General features: G+C 41.0%; 2 protein-coding genes across 3 annotated transcripts; both read right to left on the reverse strand.

The window, feature by feature from the left end:
- Nucleotides 1-338: 338 nt before the first annotated feature.
- LOC123649185 (fibroblast growth factor receptor 3-like) lies at nt 339-3330 on the reverse strand. Of its 2 annotated transcripts, XR_006738890.1 has the most exons (3): nt 3268-3330; nt 2952-3033; nt 735-1047 (listed from the first exon to the last, which is right to left on the reverse strand). XR_006738890.1 is itself a non-coding variant. In XM_045567148.1 (2 exons), exon 2 carries the CDS (start codon nt 833-835, stop codon nt 392-394), a length of 444 nt encoding a protein of 147 aa, XP_045423104.1. In that variant the 5' UTR covers nt 836-1047; nt 2952-3063; the 3' UTR covers nt 339-391. The 2 variants fall into 2 exon arrangements, 1 of the variants encoding a protein (XP_045423104.1); XM_045567148.1 differs by lacking the exon at nt 3268-3330 and having other exon boundaries at nt 339-1047; nt 2952-3063.
- A 1265-nt stretch (nt 3331-4595) lies between these two features.
- On the reverse strand, nt 4596-23298 carry LOC123648807 (zinc finger protein 267-like). The gene is made up of 4 exons (XM_045566664.1): nt 23139-23298; nt 13959-14085; nt 13362-13457; nt 4596-7882 (listed from the first exon to the last, which is right to left on the reverse strand). The coding sequence occupies exons 1-4, from the start codon at nt 23166-23168 to the stop codon at nt 6333-6335; spliced, it is 1803 nt and encodes a 600-aa protein (XP_045422620.1). The 5' UTR covers nt 23169-23298; the 3' UTR covers nt 4596-6332.
- Nucleotides 23299-27451: the final 4153 nt, after the last annotated feature.

Raw genomic sequence — 27451 nt, forward strand, 5'->3', positions numbered from 1 at the left:
TGCGGTGGCTGACTCTGATTACTCAGCACATCCTCCTCCACGTGTGAAAATGCTGATTGATGTAAGGTTTCCACGATGCAGACCTGAATCTTCTTCAAAGTCATTATCAAACTCAAACTACTGATTCTTTGTTTTTTTTTTTAAGACTAGTCAAGTGCAGTAGTGAGGAGGGGGGAAAGTAGTAGAATAAGGAGTTCAATCTGCAACTGACTGTGAACAATCGATAACTCACTACCTTCGGACCAGCCTACTGATTCTTTATATAAAACAAATTGTATACAATAAATTGTTTTGCATCAATTTCAAGTTCTATGCAAGTTCATATCCAGGAGGTCTGCTACCTGCAGAGGATTTTGTCTCCTGGCTGGTGCCATATTTTGTCTTTCACAGTCTACTGCAAATGCTCTATAATGCTGGTATGTTTCAGTGAAGTGGAGCCCCCACCAACTGCAGTGCTGATCTTCAGCTTGGGGAGGTGGGGAGTGTCGTTGGGTCCGCCTTGCTGCTGTTCAGCTCCACCTGCTGAGTCGCCCACCTGGCAGAGGGCTCTCCTCACAGCCGGCCGGCTGGCCAGCAGCCCTACATGCAGGATGCACTGGGGAGGAGAGCGCTCTGCCAGGGTGGGGGGGGGCCAGGGCTCCCCGCCGGCCCCTGCCTGGGCACTTACCAGCTCATACTTCCAGATGCTGCCAGACATGTTCTCCACCACACAGGCAGAGTGGCCGAGGGCCAAGGGCACCACACTTTCCGTGCCCAGGCTCCACTGCTGGTGCCTCAGGAGCAGGTGCATGCTCAGGTGGGAGGACTGAAGCACAGGCCCTGGCCCAGGCCCCATCCCCACCTCCTCTGAGGCCCAAAGATCTGGCCCTGCTACCAGGCCCACCTTGATGCCGTGATGTGATGCCCCACGTGGAACTCCCTGTAGTTCCTCAGCCAGATGGCAGCAGTGAGGTTGCTGGTGACCGGGCAGCAGAAGCAAATGGTGTGGGTGGCCGGTGTGGCCAGCAGCTTCTTGTCCATCCACTGGGGCTGAGACTGGTAAGGGCCCTGTCAGCAGACATGCACATCAAGGTGATAACAAAGGTGGGAGCAGATGCCCATCAGACCAGACCCCCCATTCCATGGCTGCCCATGCCCAACCCCAGCCTCAGTTTCCCCTCTTGCGTACAGAGTGATGGCTTTTCTAGGACCACAACGTGGGCTGGAAGAGGTTCCCAGAAGCCTCAACACCATGTCGCCTAACCCCACCCCAGGCATCTTCAGAGGTGGGCCGTATGTCCCTCCCTTCTGCTTCTGCTGAGAGGTCCAGGTGCTCCACTCTGGCCTTGGGGCCTTCAGAGCTTAAAGGCATCTCCCAGGGGAGCCAGCACCCAGCCCAGAGGCACACGGGGACAAGCCCTGCAGCTGGAAGGCCCAGGTGCCAGCAGGCAGCCTGGCTGGGCGGATAAGCCAGGACACGCCTTGGGAGCACTTTGCCAGGAGGGGAACCGAGCTGTCTGCAGAGCCAGGAGCCTCAGGGACAGAATCTGAAACCTAAACCAGGCCCCGCAGAGCTTCAGGGCCGGTGGGCACCTGTGAGATGTCACCCCACCTCCTCCCCACCCATGTGTCCAGGGCTGCCACCACCACCCTCAAGCCTAGCTTCTTCTCCTGCCTGGGGGCTGCAGTGGCGGCTGCCTCTTGCTAGGACTTCAGGGGAGGCTGAACTGCCACTCCCCAGGAGGGAGGCACCAGGGACCCGGACAGAGGAGGGAGGAAGCCCCGTTCCCTGGTGACCTTGCTGCCAGCCACCCAGGTGAAACACTCATCTCTCGGAGGAGCCTGAGGCACAGGTGGGAGCAGTGTGGACAGACCCTAAGAAAAGGCACCTCCAAAGAGCCTGCGCTGCCCTCCTAGGCCTCCCGGAAGAGCCCAAAAAGAGGGGCAGAGAGAGCGCAGCTGGCTGTGGCGGGGCTGTTTCACAGGCCTGGGAAACTACAAGGACTTAACACTGCCCACTGCCACATGGTGCTTTCCACAAGGTGCCCCCCCAGTGACACAGGCCCCCAGCGACCCTCACAGCCTGACTCCCCCCAAGGCAGGAACATCAAACACTTGCCTGGGACAACCAGGACAGGAACAAGCAGGCGCTCACTGAGAGGGCACTCAGTGTGTGGCTGGGGGCAGGGGCAAGGGGGCAGCTGGGCTGGGACATTTCCATCCTCCCCTGGGGTCTGCTCCCCTGGGTTCCCCCAGCTCCATCTCCCTGGCTGGGTCCTCTCCAACCGCTTGCCTGCTGACCCCAGAGGGCACAGGGCCTCAGTCTGCACACATCGGTCCCCAAGTTGTCACTGTCCCCCCAGGACATCTCATGATGCCCCTCATATGCGTGTGCACATCTCTCAGCTCCTCCAAAACCAGAAGCCGCGTCCCGACCAGCCCCTCCCTGGCTGGGCAAAGTCCACCTGCCACTGTCCCAGGCCAACCCCCCAGGCATTGTCCCCTGACTGCTCTCTCACACCCACAGCCCACCCACTGCAAAACAAGCTGCCACCTCCCCTCCCGCTGGGCTGGGGCAGTCACCTGCTGCTGCCCTTAACCCCTCCTTCCACCTGCCCCACAGCAGCCACCTGAGCCCCTGTGCGCTGTTGTACTCACCTGTGGCGGCCATCTCATCCAGGGCCAACACCAACGTCCCCACAGGCCAGCCGGAGCCTACCCACTGTTCCTGGGCCCCCCAGAGCCCTGTACCTCAGTCTCCCGATCTGCAGCATGGGTGTCCCCCTCCCAGGCCCAGCCTGCCACCCAGAGCCTAGGCCCAGTATCCAGAGCCATCTGAATGGCCCAGCCCCTCCTCCCTCCTGAGAGGACAACGACCTTCAGTGTGACCCCAGGGAGATCATCCCCTGGGCCCCAGTGCCTCACCTGCCTGTTGAGGGCAGGCTGTAATGGGAGAGAAGCAGGTTCCATACCTGGCCAGCCCTGAGTGCCTGGGATCTGGTCTCCCCTGTGTCTTTAGCCTTGTCCCACCTTCCTCAGCTCCCGATGGAGCACCTGCAGTGCAGGAGAGGGTGCAAGTGGGTGGAAAATGTCCCTTTGCCCTCTTTGGTTCCCACAGCTTCTGCTACTGCCAATACCCCAACTCCCACAAGGTGCTGAACCCAATCAGGTGCCTCGTGCCGAGAACAGCTCACTGGTGCAGCCCAAGGGGTGCCGAGTCCTGGAGGGGCCTTGCTGGGCCTGGGGGGCTTTTCCCAATCAGAGAGTCTTTCTGACTTTGCCACTTACTGGCCCCACGCCTCAGCTTCCTCCACTGTGGCACAAGGTTAAAATCCCAGCTCTCCATCTTCTGGCCTCCACTTTTACTTGATGAGCTGACCCTGCTTAGTGTGTTTTGTTTTGTGAAAATTTTTCTACGGAAAAGAAAAAGGAATAAATTTGGGCACAATGGGGACTTGTGCGAGTTCAATTGCCTTAAATATGAGAACCAAACAGATCCCAACTGCCTGGCTGAGTTTCCACTGGGCCCCACTGAACCCTAAGTGTTCCGTGGAACTGGAGAGGGAGCTTTGTAGAGGCTAAAGTACCTCCCTCTTGGGTGCCAACATATCATGTTGACTTCTGATTAACCCGTTCTGGGAATGCCTTTCAGATGCCTCTCAACTATTCCTCGTGTAACAGCACATATTATCATAAATCCTGCCCTTAGGTCAAAGTAATCCTAATGTTATTACACTAGTTGCAGACTATCAAGCACATAGAATTCCTGGAAGGTCAACTTTAATTGTCCTGCACGTTAACATGTATACCCTCTTCCCATAGTATATAGGCCCTGTATCTGGGCTGTAATAGCACGGAGATGCACCTGTCTTGTTGCCACTCATGACCACGCTCACCTGTCCTTAAATTCCCCAGTACATCACCCTCTTTGACAAATTGGACTTACCTGCCTTTCTGTGGTTTCTTAGCTCCTTCTGCATTTGAGCAGCACTTTGCGTGTGTGGACCTTTTAAACAATTGGTGAGCTGACCAGCCCAAGTCCACTAACCAAAGTATGGTCAAAGGGAGGAAACTGGAGTGGAAAATCCGGGGTGTTACTCCTCATCTATTTGGAGTGGTGTTGTCCATTTGTGACATGCATGTGGACTACTGAGCACAGGGATGCCCCCAAAATGGAAGACATACTAGGGAACTTGTCAGTAGAAAACTTGATTAACCAACCCCTAGGGTGAGAAAAATCACCACGTGGCATTAACAGTGGGTTGGCCATTACCATGAACATTTCAAGTGGCCACAGAAGCCACTTACCAGCTAAGAAGGTAAAGAGTCTAGATGAAGAATTACTGTTACAAAAGAATCTGAAAACCTCCACTTCTATGTTAGCAGTTAGCTTTGTGGGTAAGTTTGAAACTGAGAAGACGCAGCTGGAAACTCTATCCTGCTGTTTTGTGCAGCTTGAAGGGTGGAAGCTGCCCCACTCTAAAGTGTGAGCATGTGACAGCCCATCTGCATATAACAATTTGAAGGACAATAAAGTCATAATTACTCTAACACAACAGATGACAAGCAAAAAAGACAGGATTTGTATAGGGGATTTCTGTACTCTGGAGACATGAGATTTTTAAGAAATAAATTTAATGTACCGTAGAGAAACTAAGTTTGCTTTGAGAATTCGTAAGCCCTAGTTTGCTTGTAAATCATCACCTCTTTTGAAATGATTTGTTTTGATCCACTATTTCCACTTACTTCTGAAGATCGGTATACACATGCACATTTTCCTCTATAGTTCTCACACACAAAGTTTACTTTTAGCTTGATATATCATTGTATATTGCACTAAACATAAATTATTTCTATGTGTTTGACTGGCCCAGAAAAGGGCCTTGTGCAAAGAAAAAATATTGGGTAAAACTTCATGAATACTGATGTAGAATATTAAGGTATGGCTACAAATTATACTCCCATATAATCTTTATTATAACCACATCAACATCCCGATAGTTACAGAAAAGAGAGAAGGACACAAAATAGTAACTGTGAGAACAATATTCTCCAAATTATTGAAAGTTTAAGTCTTCAGATAAAGGGGATTATTAAAGAAGTTATTCCACTGTGTTACCCAAATGGAACATTATTTTCATCTGTTAACTACAATCTGGATAAGATAGTTTAACACAGGTGTCAGAATATTTCATTCATTGCACATCAGTGTTAAAACATTAAAAACCATTTAGTATTAACCCATACCCTAAATAAAGCATTTTGAAATCCACCATATGCTCCTTGGTCAGAAGCACTCAAGAAGCATTATTTTCTGTCTAGTATGGTGATCTTATGCTTTCTTTAATCTTAAAGATTAAGGCCAATTATTTAGTGCACATTGATTTGACTATATATCCAACCTTTCAGATAGGAGTTATTTTCACTGTCATCTGATATCTGTAAAAACATTTTTATTTCTATTATATCAAAGAACATTCAAGATTTCTACATCCTCTATTCACATCGAATAACATTCAAGACTTCTATTTCATTCTAATAAAAAGATATGTCAGTACTTTAACTGATTGATAGGCTTTCCTACTTAATACAGAAGAAAAATTCCCTGATCACATATAGTATGCTTACATGCCTCATTGTTTCATGACTCAAACACAAAAAGCGTCTTTCTTTAGATTTTCTTAATGTATTTTACATTTGCCATTAATTTTTCATGCAACAATAAATATTAATCTCATTCATCTAATATTAAATGGCCTCTCATAGCTCTAATGAAGAGTAATGAAGAATAATAACAAATCATATATTTTCATATAAACATTAAGGATGGTATAGCATCAACTAATTTGAGAACTGAATTGTATCAATATTATTAATAGCTTTCCAAAAATTTCAAATACTGTAATACAAAGTACACATGGAATATAATTGCACCTGTGGGCGGAGGTGCTTAAAAAAAAAAAGGGAATATAATTGCACCTGTCCAAACATCAATGTTCTTGCTCTTCTCAAAAAATATGATCAGATCAATTATCTAATTGCTTTGACTTCACATTGTTCTCTACAATAAATACTCTGGATTACAGTAAAATCTGAAAGTGTTCTTTAGTTTTTACTTGTATGAATACCCTGATGCACTTATACTTAAGTTTTGGTTATTCCTCAAATTTATTGCTCCCATACGATTTCTTTCTCTATGAACTCTCTGGTGATTTCAAAGTTTTATATCTGGGATAAAACTCTTTTCACATGTATTACATCTATAGTGTTTCTGTACTATGGATTCTCTTATGTTGAGTAAAGTATGAACTATGGTTAAAGGCTTTGCCACTTTCTTCACATGTGCAGGGTTTCTATCCATTATGAATTTTCTGATGTCGATTAAGGGTCGAACGACAGTTAAATGCTTTGCCACATTCTTCACAATTAAAGGGTTTTTCTCCAGTATGAATTTTCAGATGTCGAGTAAGGGTTGAATGACAGCTAAAAGCTTTGCCACATTTTTCACATTTATAGGGTTTCTCTCCAGTATGAATTCTCTGATGTTCAATAAGGCTTGAACGACACCTGAAGGCTTTGCCACATTCTTCACATTTGTAGGGTTTCTCTCCAGTATGAATTCTCTGATGTTGAGTAAGTTGTGAAATACGGTAAAAGCCTCTGCCACATTCTTCACATCTGTAGCGTTTCTCTCCAGTATGAATGATCCGGTGTTCAGTAAGGTTTGAGTTTCTGTTGAAAGCTTTGCCACAGTCTTCACATTTGTAGGGTTTCTCTCCAGTATGAATTCTCTGATGTTGTCTCAGGCTTGAAAATTGAGCAAAGAACATGCCACATTCTTTACATTTGTAGGGTTTCTCTCCGGTATGAATTCTTTGATGCTTCATAAGGTTTCCTGACTGGGAAAAGGACATGCCACATTCTTCACATTTGTAGGGTTTTTCTCCAGTATGAATTCTTTGATGTCGAATAAGGTGTGAACTACAGTTAAAAGCTTTGCCACATTCATTACATTTGTGGGGTTTTTCTCCAGTATGAACTATCTCATGTTGTCTAAGGATTGAAAACTGAGTAAAGGCTTTTCCACATTCTTTACATTTGTAGGATTTCTTCTTAGCATAAATTTTCTGGTGTTTAAGCTGTGACCTTTGGTTAAAGCTTTTGCCACATTCTTTACTGGAGAGGTTATCTTCAGAATGGATTATGTTCTGTTTTCTTAAATTGGATGACTGACTAAAGACTTTCTCACATTTATTATATCTGCATGAGTTTTCTTCAGTATGAATTCCCTGATGTTCAGAATGTTTTCCTGACTGGGCAAAAGCTTCTACGCATTCATTACATTTGTAGGAATACCCTTGAAGATGGGTATCCTCATGGCTAATACCCTTTAAACATTGATAAAAAACTTTCTCACATGTTTTACATTTGCACTGAATCTCTGGATAGTGACCTTTCTGATATTTTCTAGAGCATGAGACTTGGCTCAAGTTTTTTTCAGGTTTATTGCATTGACAATTTCTTTCATCAATATAAATATTCTGGTAGTTATTTAGGGTAAACTTCTGGACAAAGGACATCAAAGTTTTTTTGCAGATATAATGTTTGTCCCGATTATTTATTCCCTGGTATTGATTAAGCAATAATGATTGGGTTAACACCTTACTATACTGATCATAGTTGTGAATTTTGGCATTTGATGATATTATTGGTTGGTGGAAGAATAATAAAGTTTGAATGAAAGACTCATCCAATTGACCACATTTAGAAATATCCTCTTCAATTTTCAATCTCAGATCTTCAGAAATATTTGACTGAACACTTAATCCAATCCCATATCGAATGTCCTGGGTTTCTCTGGGGCTTTGAAAAGCCTGCTTATTGCTTCCTTTAATATGTAGTGCTGAAAAGAAATGCAGATATAGTTTAAATGACATGCTGAGTTGAGTGGAAACAAAGATGAGCAACTATTGCAGCAACAGAAAGAATGCAGAACATGTGGAATTCATCATGGAAGGCAAAGATTAAGAGCCTTTAACAAGAAACAGGCAGCCTTTTTAGTGGGAAAATATACAGAGTACTCCAGAGAAGACACATCCTGCCAACAGTTTGGAGAAGTGCCCAGAATGTCTGGAGTGGCTGGATGGTGCTACAATTTCCCCTGAACAAAGTCATTCTCTACAGGATGAAACCGACCAAAATCTCATTAAAAACGAAAAAAGGTCAAAGAAAACAAGAAATATAATCCAATGAAAAGACAAAAATATTTAAGTGACCCTACAGAAGTGAAGATCTATGAAGTAATTTTAAAAGTATTTAAAATATCTGTCTTAGAGATGTTCTATCACCTCAATGAGAACACAGACAACTACATAAAAGGAGTAAAACAATGCTTAAAGAAAATGAAATAATTTACAAAGAGATTAAAACTAAACAAAGACCCACAAACATGAACTACGGAGCTGGAAAATAAAATAACCGAATTTAAAGATTCACTAGATATGGTCAACAGCAGACTTGATGCAGTAGGAAAAAAACAAACACAGCAGGATTGATAATAGGCCATTTCAAATTATTGTCAAGAGAGCAAAAATAAAAACAATGAAGAGAAGTGAAGAGAGCCTAAGGGACTTATTACCATCAAGCATGCCAAAATATTTATAAGGGGAGTTCTATAATGAGAGGAGAGAGAAAACTGGGCATAGAGCTTATGTGAAGAAATAATGTCTGAGAATATTCTAAAGTTGAGGGAGGAAGAAGCATAAAATTTAAAGAAGCTGAACCTACTCTAACTAGGAATAACAAAAAGAGACCCAAAACCAGACACATTTTAATCAAAGATTGAAGAGTTACAAAGAGAATCTTGAAATCAGCAAGCACAAAGTAACCAGGCATGTAAAAGGGCACTCCTATAGGATGATCAACAGATTTTACAGCAAAAACAAACCAACCAACCTTGAAAGCCAAAAAGCTATAATATATTCAAAGTGCTTAAAAAAAAAAAAAATGACAACTACCAGCCAAGAACACTATTTCTGGCAAAACTGTCCTTTAAAAATTAGTTAAAAACAAAAAACCTCAAAGATCAAAAAAAGCTTTAAAAAGCCATACCCAAGAGACATACCTTACACAAATTGCTAAAGAGAGTCAGTAATTCATATCGAAAAGTAAAATATTAGACACACAGTTATGTGAACTTATAAAGCTCCATGGTAAATGTAATTATATGCTACGTATGGTATTCTGTGTTGTTAATATCATAATGATGGTGAATAAAATACTTTTAATACTGCTGTAGATGTAAAAATATGAACCCTTAAAATAACCATAAGTTTTTATTAATGGATACACAATATATAATTTGTGACAAAAGATATAAAAAGATATAATTTGTGACATCAACAAAATGCAACTGGGGATGTAAAAAGGCAGGTACTTTGTATGCAATTAAAGTTTTCAGCTTAAAATTGTTACAATCCAAAAAAAAATCCAAAAGTATTTTGAGACAAGTAAGATTCAAAACACCACCAATGAACACTTCTAAGATGCAACAAAAGTATTACTAAGACAAGTTTATAAGGATAACTTTTGACATTAAGAGAAAAAGAAAGTTCTTAAAATAAACAACCCAACTTTAACCCCCAAGGAACAGAAAGAATAAAATAATCCCAACATTAGCATAATGAAGGAAATAATAAAGATTAGAGCAAATAATTAAATAAGGGTTAGAAAGAGAATACAGTAAATCAAAGTAACTTTTCTAAAGAAAGTAGAATTGAGAAACTTTTGGCTAGATTAAAGGAAAGGCAACAAGAGAGGACCAAAGAAAATTAAAAGAGAAGACTCATATCTGATATCACAGAAATACAAAGTATAATACGATAATACTGTAAACAATTATATGACAACATATTGAATAAATTAGAAATAAATAAGCTCCTCAAAACAACCCACCAAGATTAAATCACGAAGAAGTAGAAATACTAAACAGACCAATACTGAGGAAAGACATTGAAGAAGTAATTAAAAAAAAAAAATTCCAACAAAGTGTACCCCAAGGCTGAATGACTTCTTCAGAAGTGAATTCTATCAAGCATTTAAAGATGAATTAATGTCATTTCTTCCCCAGTTCTTTCAAAAAACTGGAGGAGACACCTCTAAACTCATGCTATGAGGCCATCATTACTCTCACACTGAAGCCAGATAAAGACACTACAAGAAAGAAAACCACAAACCTCATGCACAAGAATGAAATTGGACATTCACACGATCAACAAAAATTAACTAAAAATGGATTAACATTAAATGTAATGCTGGAAACTACATAACTTCAGGAAGAAAGCACAGGGAATAATCTTTTTTTCCCCCAAACAGCGTCTTACCCTGTTGCCCAGATAAAGTGCAGTGGTGTGATCATAGCTCATTACAACCTCAGTCTTTGGCTCAAACTATCCAACTGCCTCAGCCCCGCAAGTCACTGAGACTGCAGGTGCATGCCACCAGGCCTGGCTAATTTTTCTCTTTTTTGTGTGTGCAGACGGGGTCTCATTCTTGCTCAGGCTGTTCTTGAACTTCTGACCTCATGTGATCTTCACGTGATCCTCCCACTTTGGCATCCCACAATGGCAGTTTTACAGGCATAAGCCACCATGCCTGGCTAGAACCATCTCTTTGACATTAGCTTTAGTAATTTTTTTATATCATACCAAAAAAGCACAAGCAGCAAAAGCAAAACCCAAAAACAAGTAAGACTACATCAAACTAAAAAGTTTCTGCACAGCAAAGGAAACAAAAAACAACATAAAATACCAACCCAAGGATTGGGAGAAAATATATCTGATGAATGTAATATTTAAAATATAGAAGAATCTCAAACAAGTCAATAAGAAATAAAAAGTGAATATGACATAAAATGTGCAAAGGACCTCAGTAAATATTTCTCCAAAGACATAAAAGTGGCAGATAGGTTTATGAAAAGATGTTTAACATCATTATTCATCAGGGAAATGCAAGTCAAACAATCTTACTATAATGAGATACCACCTCACACCTGTTATAAGGACTATAATCAAAAAGTCAAGACATAATAAATGTTGGCAAAGGTGAGGAGAAAAGGAAACTCTTGTAACAATGACAGAGGCAATGCAAATTGACCCAACCATTATGGTAACAGCATGGAGGCTCTTCAAATACTAAAAACAGAAGTACCATACAATCCTTCAATCCCACTTCTGGGTATATACAGAGAACAAATGAAGTCAGCAATACAAAGAGATATTTACTCTCTTATACTTATAGCAGATTATTCACAATATATAGTACAGTCCAGTCATATGCAAATAAAGCAGCATATTTCTCAAATTTTATTGACTACAACAATGAACTGGAGATCTTGTTATAATCTGTGTTCTGATTCAAGAGATCTGGGCGTAACCCGAGATTGTTGTCATTTATGAACACATAGATGGATGAACCAAGTGAAAATTATGGTAATTAAAATAAAATAGAGAAATACAATTACTGTATCATATGAGCTATTTGTGGAATTTAAAAAGGAGAGATCATAGAAGTAGGACGTAGAATGGTGGGTGCCAACAGCAGGGGAGTGATGAAAATGGGGAGATAATGATCAAAGAGTACAAGCTTTCATTTACAAGATGAATAAATTCTGGGAATATAATATACAGGATTGTGAATATAGTTAACAGTATTGTATTGTATACTTGGGATTAAGTAATACTCTCTTAAATAGATTAAGAGAATAGACTTTAAGTGTTCTCACCCCCTCAAAAATTTGGCAACTATGTGAGATGATGGATGCGTTAAGTTCATTGTGTTAATCACCACACAATGTATACATATATCAAATCACCAAGATGTACATCTCAAAACATAAAATTTATGTTCGTTAAAAAAAATCAACATGTCAGGAAGAAAGAAAGAAAGGACAAACACAGGAACAAATGAACATAAAGGACACATTCTCAGTAAGCTGCATCCTTAACCAAACAAAATTATAAAATTATAATTATTAAGATAATAAGATGACAGTCAAAATATTATTATATTCTGCCCAATGTTCTAAGCTCCCCATCAACTATTTTTAGTTAAGAACTCTATATGGGCCGGGTGCGGTGGCTCACACCTGTAATCCTGGCACTCTGGGAGGCCGAGGCAGGAGGATCGCTCGAGGTCAGGAGTTTGAGACCAGCCTAAGCAAGAGCGAGACCCCGTCTCTACTAAAAATAGAAAGAAATTAGCTGGACAACTAAAAATATATATAGAAAAAGTTAGCCGGGCATGGTGGCACATGCCTGTAGTCCCAGGCAGGGAGGCTGAGGCAGGAGGATTGCTTGAGCCCAGGAGTTTGAGGTTGCTGTGAGCTAGGCTGACGCCACGGCACTCTAGCCAGGGCAAAAGACCAAGACTCTGTCTCCAAAAAAAAAAAAAAAGAACTCTATATGGAAAGTAGTACATTAAACTATTTTACACATGTGGATATTGTGTATATGCAGTTAAAATTTCTAATCTTAGTTCAGGGTAGGAAAAAGGAACTGTTAAAGTAAAATATATAATTAGATATTAAAATAAAAAATTATCAGGTTCTTCAATCTGCTCTGAATGGGGAAAGAAAATAAATAGTTAAAAATTAAATATCTAATAAAGGTTTAACATTTAATATATAATTTGATATTTAATTAAAGGCAGATACTTTGGAAGGCTGCTATGCTCACCACTATACCACCAACGCAAAGGGAGATCCTTTGTACTCTGATGAGACTCTGTACAGAGTCTCAATTTCTGTAGAAACACCTTTGAAACCTCTATAGGATTGGATACTAAAAAAAACCAAAATATTTCACATCTGTCTATAGTATTCCTGGGACTTTTGAACCAAATATTACTACGTCCACTACTATGTTCACACACTTCAGACATGAGGTAAAAACAGAACTTAAAAATGGTTTAACATAGAGGTAGTCACAAATATGCACAGATTTTTCCAGGACTCCAAGGGGAATGGATGAGTAGATTATGTAGGTCCTCACAGACCACGGAGAGGATTCTGGCTCTCCCAGTGAATTTGATGGAAGATCACTGAAGGGCAAAGGGAATCCTCTAATAATATTTTTCACCATCTTAATGAGAATCAATCCTCAGATAATTAAAGAACAGGAGAAAGACAATGTCTTTCTATGAGAGCAAGAGAAATAAACCTAGGCTTCTCAAGAAGTAGTTTCATTCTGTGAACACACTTGGGGCAAGAAAAAAAAAAATAGTTTCATTGTGCCAGAGCTTCTGAATCCACACTTTAAGGTCTGGCTTCTCCTTGACCTGTGGACCTCTCACCTGTGTCATCTGCTTCATCAACTCCCACCTACCTGGGTGTTTGGCTACTGTTTCCTCTCTCTCCACATTCCAGGGCTCTTTCATTTGTTTCAAAAAGGTGACCAGGTCCAGCTTAGAGACAGCAAGTTCTATTTTATTAGAAAAAGGCACATGAATTTTGCTTGGTGTTCAATTTTCAACTTAGTGTTGTACTTAGCAGAGAAGAGAGAATTATTATAGAAGACTGCAGAAAATAATTTCACAAAATACTATTTCCTGACAGCCATTGTAGAATATTTAAGAAGCATTGTAAATTTGTGGATCCTGTCATTCACTTTCAAGTATGATTCAATCAAAAATAAAAAGGAGGAATTAGATTTTAAGGTGTAGACAAAAATATTTTACATCACTGAATTCCTGGAATCACTACTAGAGTAAAACTTGCAAATCACCTCAAGAAAGAAGGTGAATAATGAGGTCAAAGATAAAAGATGTTTTTTATATTAACAAATCCTTAATTTTTTTTCTCTTGAAAGCAGGAATCTGAAACTCATTCATACAAAGCACAAACTCCCAAAAGAAATTCTGGAAAGGAAAGAAATAAAACCCCTTGAGGCATATTACATATTCTGGAGGTAAGTTATTCTCACCCACAGAGACCAGGTTTCTGTAGGTCTCTAACATCACATCCCTATACAAATCCCGCTGAGCAAGGTCCAGGTATTCCCACTCCTCTGAAGAGAATTCTATGGCCACATCCCTGAATGTCAACAGTTCCTGAAATATAAATAAATAAATGAATAAATAAATTACACACTGACCATGTGGCCATGGGCAGAGTTCTGAGGGTAGAGGTATTCCCATTCCTCCAGAGAGAATTTTATGCCCACATAACTAAATATCAACAGTTCCTGAAATAAATTAAACAACCAACCAACCATGTAGCCATGGGTAGGGTTCTTAATTTGACCCAAGATAAAATGAGGGAGTTAAGACTATGGGGGCCAGGTGTGGTTGCTCACACCTGTTATAATCCTAGTACTCGGGAGGTTGAGGCAGGAGGATTGCTTGGGGTTGGGGTTGTCTGTGTATATTGGCATGTATGTCCCTTTGAAATAAATTTTAGGTCAGATAAACTGGGGTAAAACCCAAGGAGGTAAAACCCAGGAGTCTGAGGTTGCTGTGAGCTAGGCTGATGCCACAGCACTATACCCCAGGCAACAGAGAAAGACTGTGCCACACAATAAATAAAAAATAAAATAAAATAAGTAAAGAGCAAAGTAAAATAAAGTAAAGTGAAGTAAATAAAATAAAATAAAATAAAATAAGAAAAGACTACTGGCTCTGACATATATGAGTGACCTGAATTACAAAAGAAGATATGTTTAAACACAGTAATTTTTTAAGGTATTCTCTACCTCTGTGGAAAGAGAATGACATAAGTTCTGCAAAATTAGTGTTGATGCTATGCTTATATAGAATATGAAATATAAAATAAAGCATCAACACAAAAATATACATCTTTTAGTGCTATATTTACATCATACAGAATTACCTGTATCTATTCCTCAGATGAAAAAGCCATGGTGAGTTAGAAGCATATTTCTCAATTTTTACTCGGTACAACAATGAACTGAAGATCTTGTTATAAGTCAGATTCTGGTTCAGGAGATCTGGGTGAGGCCTGAGATTCTGCATTTCTAACAAGCTCACCAGTGACGCCAATGCCTCAGGTCTAAAAGCCACACCTTTGAACAGCACAGAGGTAGAACTCTGGGGGAAGGAATCATGAATGATGTGGAATTCAGAGTATTATGAAATATACAGAGTATAACATAATAGCAATCACAGCACCAACCTTATATATATATTTTTGAGACAGAGTCTCACTCTGTCACCCTGTGTAGAGTGTGGCGGTGTCATCACAGCTCACCCCACCCTAAAACTCCTTGGCTCAAGCAATCCTCCAGCCTCAGCCTTCTCAGTAGCTAGGACTACAGGTGCACGTGCCACCATCCCAGCTAAATTTTTCTATTTTTGGTACAGGCTCGTTTTTTCTATTTTTGGTAGAGATGGGGTCTCACTCTTGCTCAAGCTGGTCTCAAACTCCTGACCTCAAGTGATCCTCCAGCCTTGGCCTCCCAGAGTGCTAGGATTACAGGCATGATCCACTGTGCCCAGCCGCAGCAATCCTTTTTGAACGTTTGTGCTTAAAACCACAAAAATAATCTATGACAAAAATAATAGCACCCATCTCTTATGAGAATATTTTGCCAATTATCCAGTAAACAGTAGCGCTTGGGTTTTACCCCAGTTTATCTGACCTAAAATTTATTTCAAAGGGACATACATGCCAATATACACAGACAACCCCAACCAAATATCAGAGCGTATTTCCTAAGTGATAAGAGTAATGAAAACAAGAAGGCAGCAAAACAAAATTGATCAAATAATGCTTACATTTTATGCATACAAATACATATAAATGTTAACTGTATACACATTAAAAGTCATAGAGTAGAACATTTTGTGTAAATATCATTGTAAAAAATTAAAATTATGTCAGTGATTTTTAAACATACTAGAGAGACCACAGCACACACAAAGATACTAACTAAAATAAAAGCTATCATTCCTGAGCCTCTTATTTTTTTCAGTTTTTATTCCATTTATTCTATGTGCCCAGTTACAATTTAAAGTAGTTTTATATATGAACAGGGAGTGAGGAGGGGGGGCTTAGTTTCCTTTTTTTTTTTTTTTTTTAAAAGACAAAGTCTTAGGAGCAGGCGCGGTGGCTCATGCCTGTAATCCTAGCCCTCTGGGAGGCCGAGGTAGGCGGATTGTTTGAGCTCAAGAGTTCAAGACCAGCATGAGCAAGAGCGAGATCCCATCTCTACTAAAAATAGAAAAATATTATATGGACAGCTAAAAATATATATAGAAAAATTAGCTGGGCATGGTGGCACATGCCTGTAGTCCCAGCTGCTCGGGAGGCTGGGGCAGGAGGATCACTTGAGCCCAGGAGTTTGAGGTTGCTGTGAGCTAGGCTGACCCCACGGCACTCTAGTCCAGGCAACAGAGTGAGACTCTGTCTCAAAAAAAAAAAAAAGGAGGGGGGGAGAGTCTTACTCTGTCACCCCAGGTACAGTGCAGGGGCATCATGATAGTTTACTGCAACCTCCAACTCCTTGGCTCAAGTGATCCTTCTGCCTCAGCCTCCTGAGTATTTGGGACTACAGGTGTGCAGCATGACTTTTGTCTACTTTTTCTATTTTTAGTAGAGATGGGGTCTCCCTCTTGCTCAGGCTGGGTTTCAACTCCTGAGCTCAAGCAAGTCCCCCACCTTAGTCTTTCAGAGTGCTAGGATTACAGGTGTGAGCCACTGCATCCTGCTTGATTTTAATTTTTTAAACCCTATCCTTATTTTGTAATATACAATAACAAACAATTTAACCCAAACATATAGGGTTTTCTAGGAAAATTATATTAGAAGCTTAATATTTATTCTTAACAAGGTAAAGACAATAGGATCAATAACCATAACAACCCTTCTGCCCATGATTTGCCCTTCAGTGGTGACATCAGCACTGACAACATAAGGGAAAGAATTGCAAATAAAGCCCAAGTTCCCTGTAAACCTCCCTTTTTGGTGCTGAACACAAGATGTTAAGTGCAAGCATTTATATGTTTTTTCCTACAAGGAAAGTTTCTGGACATTCGAAACTATGGCTACTTCATCTGGTTTTCTCATGGCAACATGAAAGAAAGGCAACTGGTTTATCTACCAGTTTGCATCTCCAGACCACTTCCTTGTTCTTCACCCAAGTACCAAGACACCGGAGCAACTCCCATCTGGGCACCAACCAAGGAGATTCCTTCTGTGAGGAGAGAAACAAACCCTGGTTCATTCATTTCTCTCCCTCTGAGATGGAATCAGGATTAAACCTTGTCAGCCTAAACCCACTCTGCACAGAACATCCCCAATACGTCAAAGTCTCCCAGATCCTGTTAAGAGAGTCCCTAGTGGCTGGGTGTGTGGCTCATGCCTGTAATCCTAGCACTCCAGGAGGGTAAACTGGGAAGATTCCATGAGCTCAGAAGTTTGAGACCAGCCTGAGCAAGAGCAAGACCCCATCTCTACTAAAAATAGAAAAAGAAATTTGGACATGGTGGTGCATGCCTGTAGTCCCAGCTACAGAGGCTGAGGCAGGAGCATCACTTGAGCCCAGGAGTTTGAGTTTGCTATGAGCGATGGTGACACCATGGCACTCTAGCCTTGGCAACAGAGCAAGACTGATTCAAAAAAATAAAGACAGAGAAAGCCCTAGTGACACACTGATGCTCCCATGGTGATTCAAACAGAAGACACACAGGCTGCCTGTGTGGGTAGCAGAGAGGATAAGCCTGCCTGGGGAAGCACTGACCCTGGACCAGCTACTACCTCTCCATGACCAGCTAACTCTGGGGTAAGAGCAAGGACAAGAACACCCTCATTCCCAGGACCACAGTGCACAGGCATTCAAAAAATTCCTCACTGAGACATATCCTCCCTCCCCACCACCTGTCACAGGACAGGACTATAGGGAAATTAGCCTCTCAGTGTGAGGGAAATTTTGACGCTTACACTTTGATCATCAATGTTTTCAAAAGAAGGATTTTGATCAAAAGGGGAACATGAGAAAGAAAAGAAACATTTTTATTTCTTTGAGGAATACAAGCCTCCTCTAAGTTACAAAGCCCAGACAGTGACAGGAAAGAGTCAGCAGTCATGTCCCACTCCACTTCCGACCCTTCAGCTAAGTAATAATCTCTTGAAGGTGCTTGCTATATGGACTCCAGACTTATGAAAAAAACAAGTAGCTATAAATTAACAATGCTGCTTCCTCAACAACATAACTTATACCTTATAGTTCAACAATGTACAGCCAATCATTAATCAATGCTTGGGCAAACCAGTGAGAATTCTTGACAAACAACTTTTTTATTGATCCAATTCTTTTTTCCTTTTTGCCTTGAAAAACATGCTTGTAATAAAGCAAGAATGGAGCTCATATCCAAGGTTACTTGGATCTGAGCTTTCCAGGCACCTGTCCCTAACTTGGCTCAAGTAAACACTTTAAAAATATATTTTGTGCTTTAGTTTCTTTCTTTGGGTTGACAAATTTATAAAATGATAGCACTTGAGAATAAAACCAACAAGTACATTATTAGCAACATCAAAGCATAAACTTGAAACAACCCAAGGCTTAAAATCTGTGGAATGGGGGAACAGACTGGGTGACCCACAGACTCAAACAGCAGCATTTGTGCAACAGCATGAGGCACAGAAACCATAAAAACACCTTTTCAGCATAATGTTGATGGTATATTAATAGTAACATTAAGGTACTGAAAATTCAAAAGGAGCAAAACTGAGGTAAGCACTGCTTTATGATAAACCGATGGTTAAGTTACAAAGAACAAGGAAAAGAATCAGGAGTGTGGGAGTCCATGCGTGATTACATTATTTTTTGAGCTCAGCATAAAACAAACAACTTACTTCAAAAATGATCTTTGCTTGTTCAGACCACGTCACTTAGCACACTCATATTTTCAGCCCAGAAAATAAAGAGCTTAAACTCCAACCATGGAATAAAATCCTTAATTACTTGGGAAAACAGGAATTTTACCACAAAAAGATTTTATAAAGTGCTCCTCCCATGGCTGGCGTGAGCAGGCTGGGAAACCCGCAGTGTGGCTCCCCAGGAAGAACTAACCGGGCCTTCAGTGACCTCCTGTGGCAGGCTCAAGACTGGCCTTAACGTGGAGTCACTGGGCTCAGGCCTCCACTTTGTGGTCAGGATTATTTACATAATTTTATATAAGAAAATGCACAGTATTTAAAGAAGCCAGCAAAAATCATTCAAACTCAGTGTTTATGTTCACGGAATAAAAGGAAATTCTAAGAGGGAAAAATTCAAACCGTAAGCGTTTTTCCTCTGCTCTCACAACACAACAATCAACACGGAAGATTTCTGTAACCAAAGGTGAGGAGACTTTTCCCTATCAAGAAGCAAGCTATCAATTTTGGAGGACACACCAAGTCGGTATCCTCAAACCCAGTTCAATTCCAACACTGTCTACTTGGAGATCGGGGATGGGTTCAGAGCAGTCATGTCCTTGCCAGACCCACCTCCTTCCAGGATCTCCAAGCCCCATCCTTTTGAGTTTTATGGAAGCTTCATTTCATTGACATATTTCATAAATCACAGGTCATTGGTAATCAAGTTAATCTTAAGTCCCCTCTCCTCCTTGGAGGTTGGGGATAGAACTAAAAATCCCATTCCTCTGGGCATGTGTCTGGTTCCCTTGGCAGCCAGCCTCCCAGCCAGTAGTTTCTAGGGGCTTTCCAAAAATCCCCTTATTAACGTAAGCTCAAGGGTTTTAAATAGCTTTGTTTAAATAGCAAAAGACTATCTTTCACCTGTGCAGGTCAGTAGCTACCTCAGAAACCAAAGACAAAAGACTAAACAATCTAACAAAGGATATTCTTATTGCTCTAATCACTTAGGAAATAACAAAGCTTATAGGAGCTGAGCACCAGGAATCATGGGGGAAAAAAATCAAAATATATCTATTATAATATCACAGAAATTGTAAGGCATTAAAATGCCATACCTCTAGAGGAAAAACAAAAGTCTGTATCCCTTTTAATCAATAAACAGGTCATTTAATTATTATTTGCACGATAAGTCACTTGGTAAACACATTTAGGAGTTGCCAAATTCCCATAGGATTTATGGTTAAACTCCAACATCCAGACAACGGGATACAAAACAGAGTTATCCACTGTCACAAATCCTCTACCCTGCAAAAAAGAGAGGAATAGATGTTTTGGTGAATCTTTCGTCATTCACCAGTTTTTCTACCCTACTGTCTTGTGAAAAGGTATTCATTTTTCTGCAACCAAAATTGAAGAAAGATTTTTTTCTATTTCCTTTCCCAGGTAACATTCCCAAAGCTAAGGCCTGGAATTCCCAAATCACCTCCAAACAAAAAACAGACCTTAGAAACTTACTATACTCACTTGGTGAAGAAAAATGTTAAATAAGAATTTTTAACAAGTGGAATATATGACCAGATTTTTTTTTCCCTGAGATCTGTTTTTCATGTTTCTTTGAAAATATTTTGTCAGGCTTAGCAGGGCAGATTTTCACTCTCCTTGGTCTCCTGAGCACACCACAATGGCTCTCCCACCCCCAATGCTAGAGGCATACTTTTCTGTTCAGCCCCAGATCCTCTCAGGGACAGAGAGAGGGTATCCTCTCTAGAGAGGTTTTTCACCCCAGATGGGAGCAGGCCTGAGGCCAGAGCAGAGGAAGCCAAATCGAGATCCCATGCCCCCTCTGGGGCCCTTCTGGGCCCCTCCCAGCCACACCCAGGCCCTTGCCAGGCTGAGTGGTTTGGGATGGCCCAAAATAAGGTCATTAAATCCATCTCCAAACTCACCCCAAAATATAAGACAGAAAAGAAAAATATTCTTATCTTTCTCGGTGTACCGCTAAAATTCATTTTACAGTTAAAGAAAAACTGAAGCTGAAATAAGTGAACAAATATTTTCTAGATGACAAACCCAGGGAGGGGCAGTGCTGAGAGAAACACAGAAATGTGTGACTCAAGTGTCACCTGTCGGCACATCTGCTCACCCCCCCACCTCTCACTCACTGAAGTACTAGATGACCCTCCTCCCAGAAGACACTGCACTTTGCCCCCCTCTATGTCTGAAGTGCATTTTGCTTTGCAGGTTCTTGCACCACCTCAAGGGTCTGTTTTCCTCATCCTTTGGGATAGTTTTTCTCCCTTCACAAATGTGAGAAAATTCAGAGGGCAGGAATCATTTGCCTTTTTTCCTCACTGCCAGCACCCAACTGTCATGCCTCTGAAAAATGAAAACTGGGATTTGGGGAAGAAAATCTTAATGTCTCAAGAACTTAGCTTTTTAGATGAAGAAAATAACAGGAGATTCCTTTCAGCCCCAAGTCATCCTGATTCTCTCCTGACAGGCTCCAGCCCCATACCTCAGGCTATTTTCTTGGAGAATACCCAGGGCTGGTATTCACGAGAATTTCCAAGAGACAGGGCCACTGTGTCATCCCCAGACAGTTGTGAAACCCAGGACCAGAAAAAACAGGAGGGTGCTTAAGGACACATCACTCCATAAACTTTCTAAAGAGAAACCTCAACCCAAAGACATTTTGCTAAGATGTCTGTGCCTAAGGAAGATAAGATGGAGAGGTGCAAAGAATTGTTAAACCAGAATGCCCAGTCAATGTTCTCTGATTTCCTCATGTAAAATGTTCAGAAGGACAAATATTTTAAAAAGAACCACCCACTGTTCTGTGAAAAGGTATAAACAATTAAAATACTCCAGCTCTTTGAAAAGTATAATTAAGGACCAATACTGGATAATGTGAATTGGTGAGAGGAAGTTGATATTTAGGAATGTGGAGGGGGAGAAACTTAGAAATTTAGGATTTTACTGCAAGCCCTAGGAGAGTCATGCTGGGGGAACAGCATGCCATATATTTCGAAAATGAAGGGAGAAACAAGTCCTTCTGTGCAGTGTTACAATAACTAAATGGTTGGCAATTAGACTAAACTGACTCTTGAGCCCTGGCTTCCTACCTGAGAATACCGAAATCTAACGCAAATGCATTTTTTTGTAAATTATTAACTTAGAAACAAAATTTATGCTTAACCAGCTACAAACTACCAATTAACCTCTGATTGTTAGGGACAGAAAAACAAGTGAGAGATAATGGAAATCAGAACAACAGAAATGAGAAAACATTTATAGAAAAACTGTAAGGAGGAAATGGTTGCAAAAAAATAAAAAGAGGAAACAGTTATTTCAGCCTTAAAGAATGGGGTAATTAGGCCATGGAACACTGACCACCAGGGAATGAAAAAACACTATAAACAGTTATGGAACTTTCCCCAACATACATATACTAGAAAGAATTACTGGAACATAACCTTTAAGTCATGTCGAAACATAGACTACAGTCCCCAAAACAGTGACGTATAATTAATTATGAATAGTTATAACTAACCTTTACCTAAACCTAAGATATAAAAGGAAAAACACAAAAATAGTGTCTTCTCCACTTGTTGAGACAGACCCATTTCCCCTAAGGAAATGTACTTCTCACTTTGCACCCTTAAACTTTACTCGAATAAATTATTCACGAACACTTGCTGAGTGTCTGCCACCTCTCTCCGTTGCACAGGGCCAAGACTTGCAATTCCTCACAACGTGGACTGAACTGTGACATGATTACATAATCAGAAGATAGCCACCATCATACTCCAAAAAAAGCGACTACAAAATTATAACAAATCAATTACTGAACTTGGTTTGCTTCCTCATACACCTTACAAAAGCCCTTCCTTCAATCCACTCCTGAGGACCCCCAAACACAAACCATGGCTAGGGAATTCCTGACTCATAATACACTGTTTGCTCTAGTAAACCCTTTACTATTTCAATGCTACGATGCTCCCCTGATGACCCTCCTGTCCTTACTGAACAGTCTGGAGAGGCGGGGCTGTGGGTGCAGAGCGGCCCAGAGAGGCTCCCGGCCTGTGAAGTCACCTGTGGAAGGGTCAGGACACCCAGGGTCCTGGCTGTGCTTCTAGTTCCCGCGCTGTGGCCAGAGGGGTCTGAGGGCCGAGGGAGCAGCGGGGAGTCCTGTCCGCAGACTCCGGAGCCCACGCGGGGAGGCCCGGACCCGCCGCAGCAGGTTCTGGCCAGTTCCAGCTCCCCAGGACAGCCAGCCACACACACTCACCCTTCCCCGGCTTCCGTGTTGTCCTGGCATCCTGCTGACAGGTCTTGCAGTACCTGAAGGTCACGGGGCGAGAGAGGCTGCGGCAGAGAAACCCGCACCTTCCCGAGAGAAGCAGGGGCAGTAAATACGGATTGAACTTGGCGGGCCGAAGAGAGAAACGGAAGCCCGGCCAGATTGTAGAAGCCGCCCCTTCCTCTTCCGCTTCGAGCCTGATTGGACAGTTCCCAGCCCAGCGCCCCTGACTGGATGGAACGGGAGGCCCCTCCCCTTAGCCCCCTGAGTGACAGCTAACGGGATCCCACCTATCCAAAGCTGCAACCCGGGTTAGTCCTCCTGCTGGGGTGGAGCACTACCTGGCGACCATTCGCGTTTAACCTTGTATATAATGTTATACCCATTATGAATGATATATGTAATATTGAAAATTGGAACCTGTAATGATAAATATTTTAAAATTTCAAGTTTTGGGCCAGGCACAGTGGCTCACTCCTGTAATCCTAGTGTTAGGTCTGGAGGCGAGAGGGAGACACATGAAGCCTCGTATGTAGCAAAATGCTGTTTATTTTGAGCATCTGGGTGCAGACGGGCGGAGGCCGAAAAAGGTGTCCAGGAGAGAAAAGGGGAGAGCCTTGGGTTTTATAGAGGGTTTTTCTGGGGGGAATAAATAAATTCTTTTCAAACAACCAGGCGGGATAAGGAAAGTAAGTGCCCCTCTTGCATTCCATTCCTTTATCTCTCAAGGGAACAACCTGGAGGCATAAAAATAGTCCTTATCAGGAGGGATAAGGAAAGTAAGTTCCCCTTTTGCGTTTCATTCCCTATCTCCCTAGGGGTCTGGCAAAAGCTATGTGCCTCGTACACCCCTAGGAAGGGGAGAGTGATGGGTTTTATGAGAGGTTTGTTAGAAAGTTTGGGGAGGGTGAGCTCTTCAAGCCTAACATTCCACCGTTTTTATTATATACGTGTAAGAAAAGGAAAGACAAGGTATGAGAAAATGAAAAAATTAAAAATTAGAAAGATTGGGAAGCAGGCATTGTTGTCTTCCCCAGCAGGTTGCCTGCTAGTTTGGGAGAGAAGCAGCAAAGAGAATAGGGACAGCTCAAGACTCATCTTTAGCGTTACTAGAAAATTAGGAGATTCAAGGCCACCCTAACACCTAGCACTCTGGGAGGCCGAGGTGGGACGATCACTTGAGGTGAGGAATTTGAGACCAGCCTGAGCAAGAGAAAGACCCCATCTCTACTAAAAAGTAGAAAAAAAAAATTAGCCAGGTAAGATAAAAAAAAAAATTAGCTGGCCAAGCTGCCCAAGGTAGCATGTGCCTGTAGTCCCAGCTACTCGGAGGCTGAGGCAGGAGCATCGCTTAAGCCCAGGAGTTTGAGGTTGCTGTGAGCAAGGCTAATGCCATGGCGCTGTGGCTCAGGCAACAGAGCAAGGCTCTGTCTCAAAAAAAAAATTCAGGTTTTGGGTCCGGCACTGTGGCTTGTGCCTGTAATCCTAGCACTTTGGGAGGCTAAAGTAAGAGGATCACTTGAGGCCAGGAATTTGAGGCTAGCCTGGGCACCATAGTGAGACCTATCTCTACCAAAAATTTGTAAAAAGCCAGGTATGGTAGTGCATGCCTGTATTCTCAGCTACTCAGGAGGCTAAGGCAGCAGGATCCCTTGACCCTATGGATTCGAGGCTGCAGTGAGCTATGATCATGCCACTGCACTCCAGTCTGGGCATCAGTGCAAGACCCTGTCTCTAAAATAAATAAATAAATAATTCAAAAAACTCTAAAATAAATAAAAAATTAAATGAAATAATTTATAACTTTCATGGCCTGTGGTTTTTTGAGGAGGTAGCCTGAGTTTTCCAAAGGGAGGCAATCTTCTCAGGCAGCAATGCCTGCTACAACTAGAGTAGGAGTCTCGTGTGTCATTTTAAATATTCAACTAGCGACAGAAAAGAAAACCAAATATGAAATTGATTGTAATAATTTATTTAACTCAATATATCCAAAATATTATTTCAATTTGTGATCAATATATTATTAATAAAGTATTTTGGGTACCTAATCTTTCAAATCCACTCTGTATTTTAAGCTTCCAGAACATCCCAATTAAGACAGGACAGTTGGATGTATATATTTGCCTTTCCCACTTTGATTTGTATTACAGTTGATCAGTGGATCCAGCAATGTCTACCTATTTCTTTCATATAATTGCTTATCATGTATAGATTAGTATTTTTCTAATTTCACTGAGGGTTCCAAAATATTAGTTTTCTAATTCTGTTATATCCTCTGCATGTAGTAGTTCTTATTCTTCTATTAAGAACTGCATTTTCTCATGAGCTCTTCATTACATTCAAATCTAACCTCTCAGGAAAGGAAGGATAAAAGCTTGATTCTTTTTTTTTTCTTTTAATTATTTTCCTTTTCTTTTAAATTATTTATTTTTCACTTTTGCCAGACCCAGATTGATTCTTTTTTTATCCATTGTCATAACAATGATGAAGTGACCCCAGCAAACAAAGACACCTAAATAATATTTTCCCTAACATTCTTTTTGTGTATTTCATAGCATTCAGTACACTGCAGTTGTATCTATTTTTGAGTTCAAATTGTCCCATCTTAGGTCAGTGAAGGATACTTCACATTGCCTCTTGTGTCTTTATGCCATGAGACCATGTTTTGAGAACTTTCTTTTCCCTGGAACAAACACATATGCATGTTTTCTTTTATCTTTTACACAATTTACAAATAGATGTCCTATTTGGTATATTCCTTTTTACCTGACTTATAGTGTTTCCTCCCATGCACCATATCCGGGTTTCATACTGTGTACTTTATCAAACTTTTTTTCTTATACCAATTTCAGTAATGAGATTTTATAGATATTAAAAAGACAATAAAGAAATACTGTTAACAGATTTGCTATAAACAATTTAGATATTTCTGTAAACTACTAAAGCTTACTTAAGAAGAAACACCAATAAATATTTGTTGAATTAGTGAATGCTAGTAATTATTATGGGCAAGGCGCTGAGTCCAGGCTTTACAAATAAATAAGTCATTTTCGTCCGAAAGCAGCTCTTAGTTTACTGGAGTGGAAAAACAACAAATAAAGCTTAATACTGATCCAGTAGGGAAGAGTGGGGGGGAAAACTGGTTCAGAAAGAGCTTCTCTGGGTCCGAGTCCCTCTGCCAACACATGAAGGATTGGCAGAAAACATTTATCAGAACACGAGCAGCTACACATGAGCTCGGGCATGGTGCTCGGACACAGCCCTCTGTGGCCGGCCCCCCGCCGACGGTAAGCTGCCCTGTCTTAGGTCTGTCCTCGTCCTTTCCGGATGTGCCCTGACAGCCCTGAGAGACCAACTCTGCCCAAGCCTCTACCAAACTTATTTTTATTAACATTTCTTGATTTGAGTCATAAGCCAGATTTATTCTCACAGCTTGTGGAAATATTTACCAATATTTTCTTCTACTATTTGCAGGTTTCCAATTTTTTACCATTTATATGTCTTCTTTATTTGTACTTTATCTTACTCTAGCACATAAAGAAAAAATCAATTATTATCTTCTTTATCAGAACATCCAGTTCTCAAACACTATTGATAAAGCCTCCTCCTTTCTAGTTTTTGTTGTGTAACCTCTTTTACGCAGTTTGGTGGATTTCTGAATTTTTCACTGTCCCAGTCTGCTTGCCTGTTTTTGCATCAACACTACACTGCTTTAATTATAGAATGTGTTAATGTGTTTTAATGTCATGTAACACCAGAAGTACTCATTGTGTTTCTTTTTTAGGGATTTTGGCTATTCCCATATGTTTGTTTTTCCATGTACACTTCACAAAATCCTTGCTAGCTTGAAAGGAACTGAGTCTATTATGAGATAACATACAGTGTCTAAGTTAGCTTGAGGGTAAATGATTTCTTTATGTTATTGAGTTTTTCTATCCAAGAACAAGAGGTAACTTTCCATTTGTTTAAGTCTTCAATCATATATTTCAGGAATGTTTGGAGTCCACCTGCTCAAGGCTTCTTGGGCGTGGCTCCAGGTAAAAAAAAAAAAAGGAATGCTTTATTATTTTGCTCATACAGACTTTGCCCATTTTTCATTAGATTTGTTCTAGGTCATTTTGTTTTACTTTTAAATATTTACTTTATATTATATCTTTATTGTATCTTTCTCCTACTTTATTTATAAATGATTGTGCATTATACATGGAAAGGCTACCATTTATGTGTATTGATGCTATATTATGTTTGTTTGCTCAGGGTGGTATTAGGTTTTTTTTACTAATTATTTTGTTTCCAGACAT

This window comes from Lemur catta, chromosome 13 (genome assembly GCF_020740605.2).
Source record: "Lemur catta isolate mLemCat1 chromosome 13, mLemCat1.pri, whole genome shotgun sequence".
NCBI lineage: Eukaryota > Metazoa > Chordata > Mammalia > Primates > Lemuridae > Lemur > Lemur catta.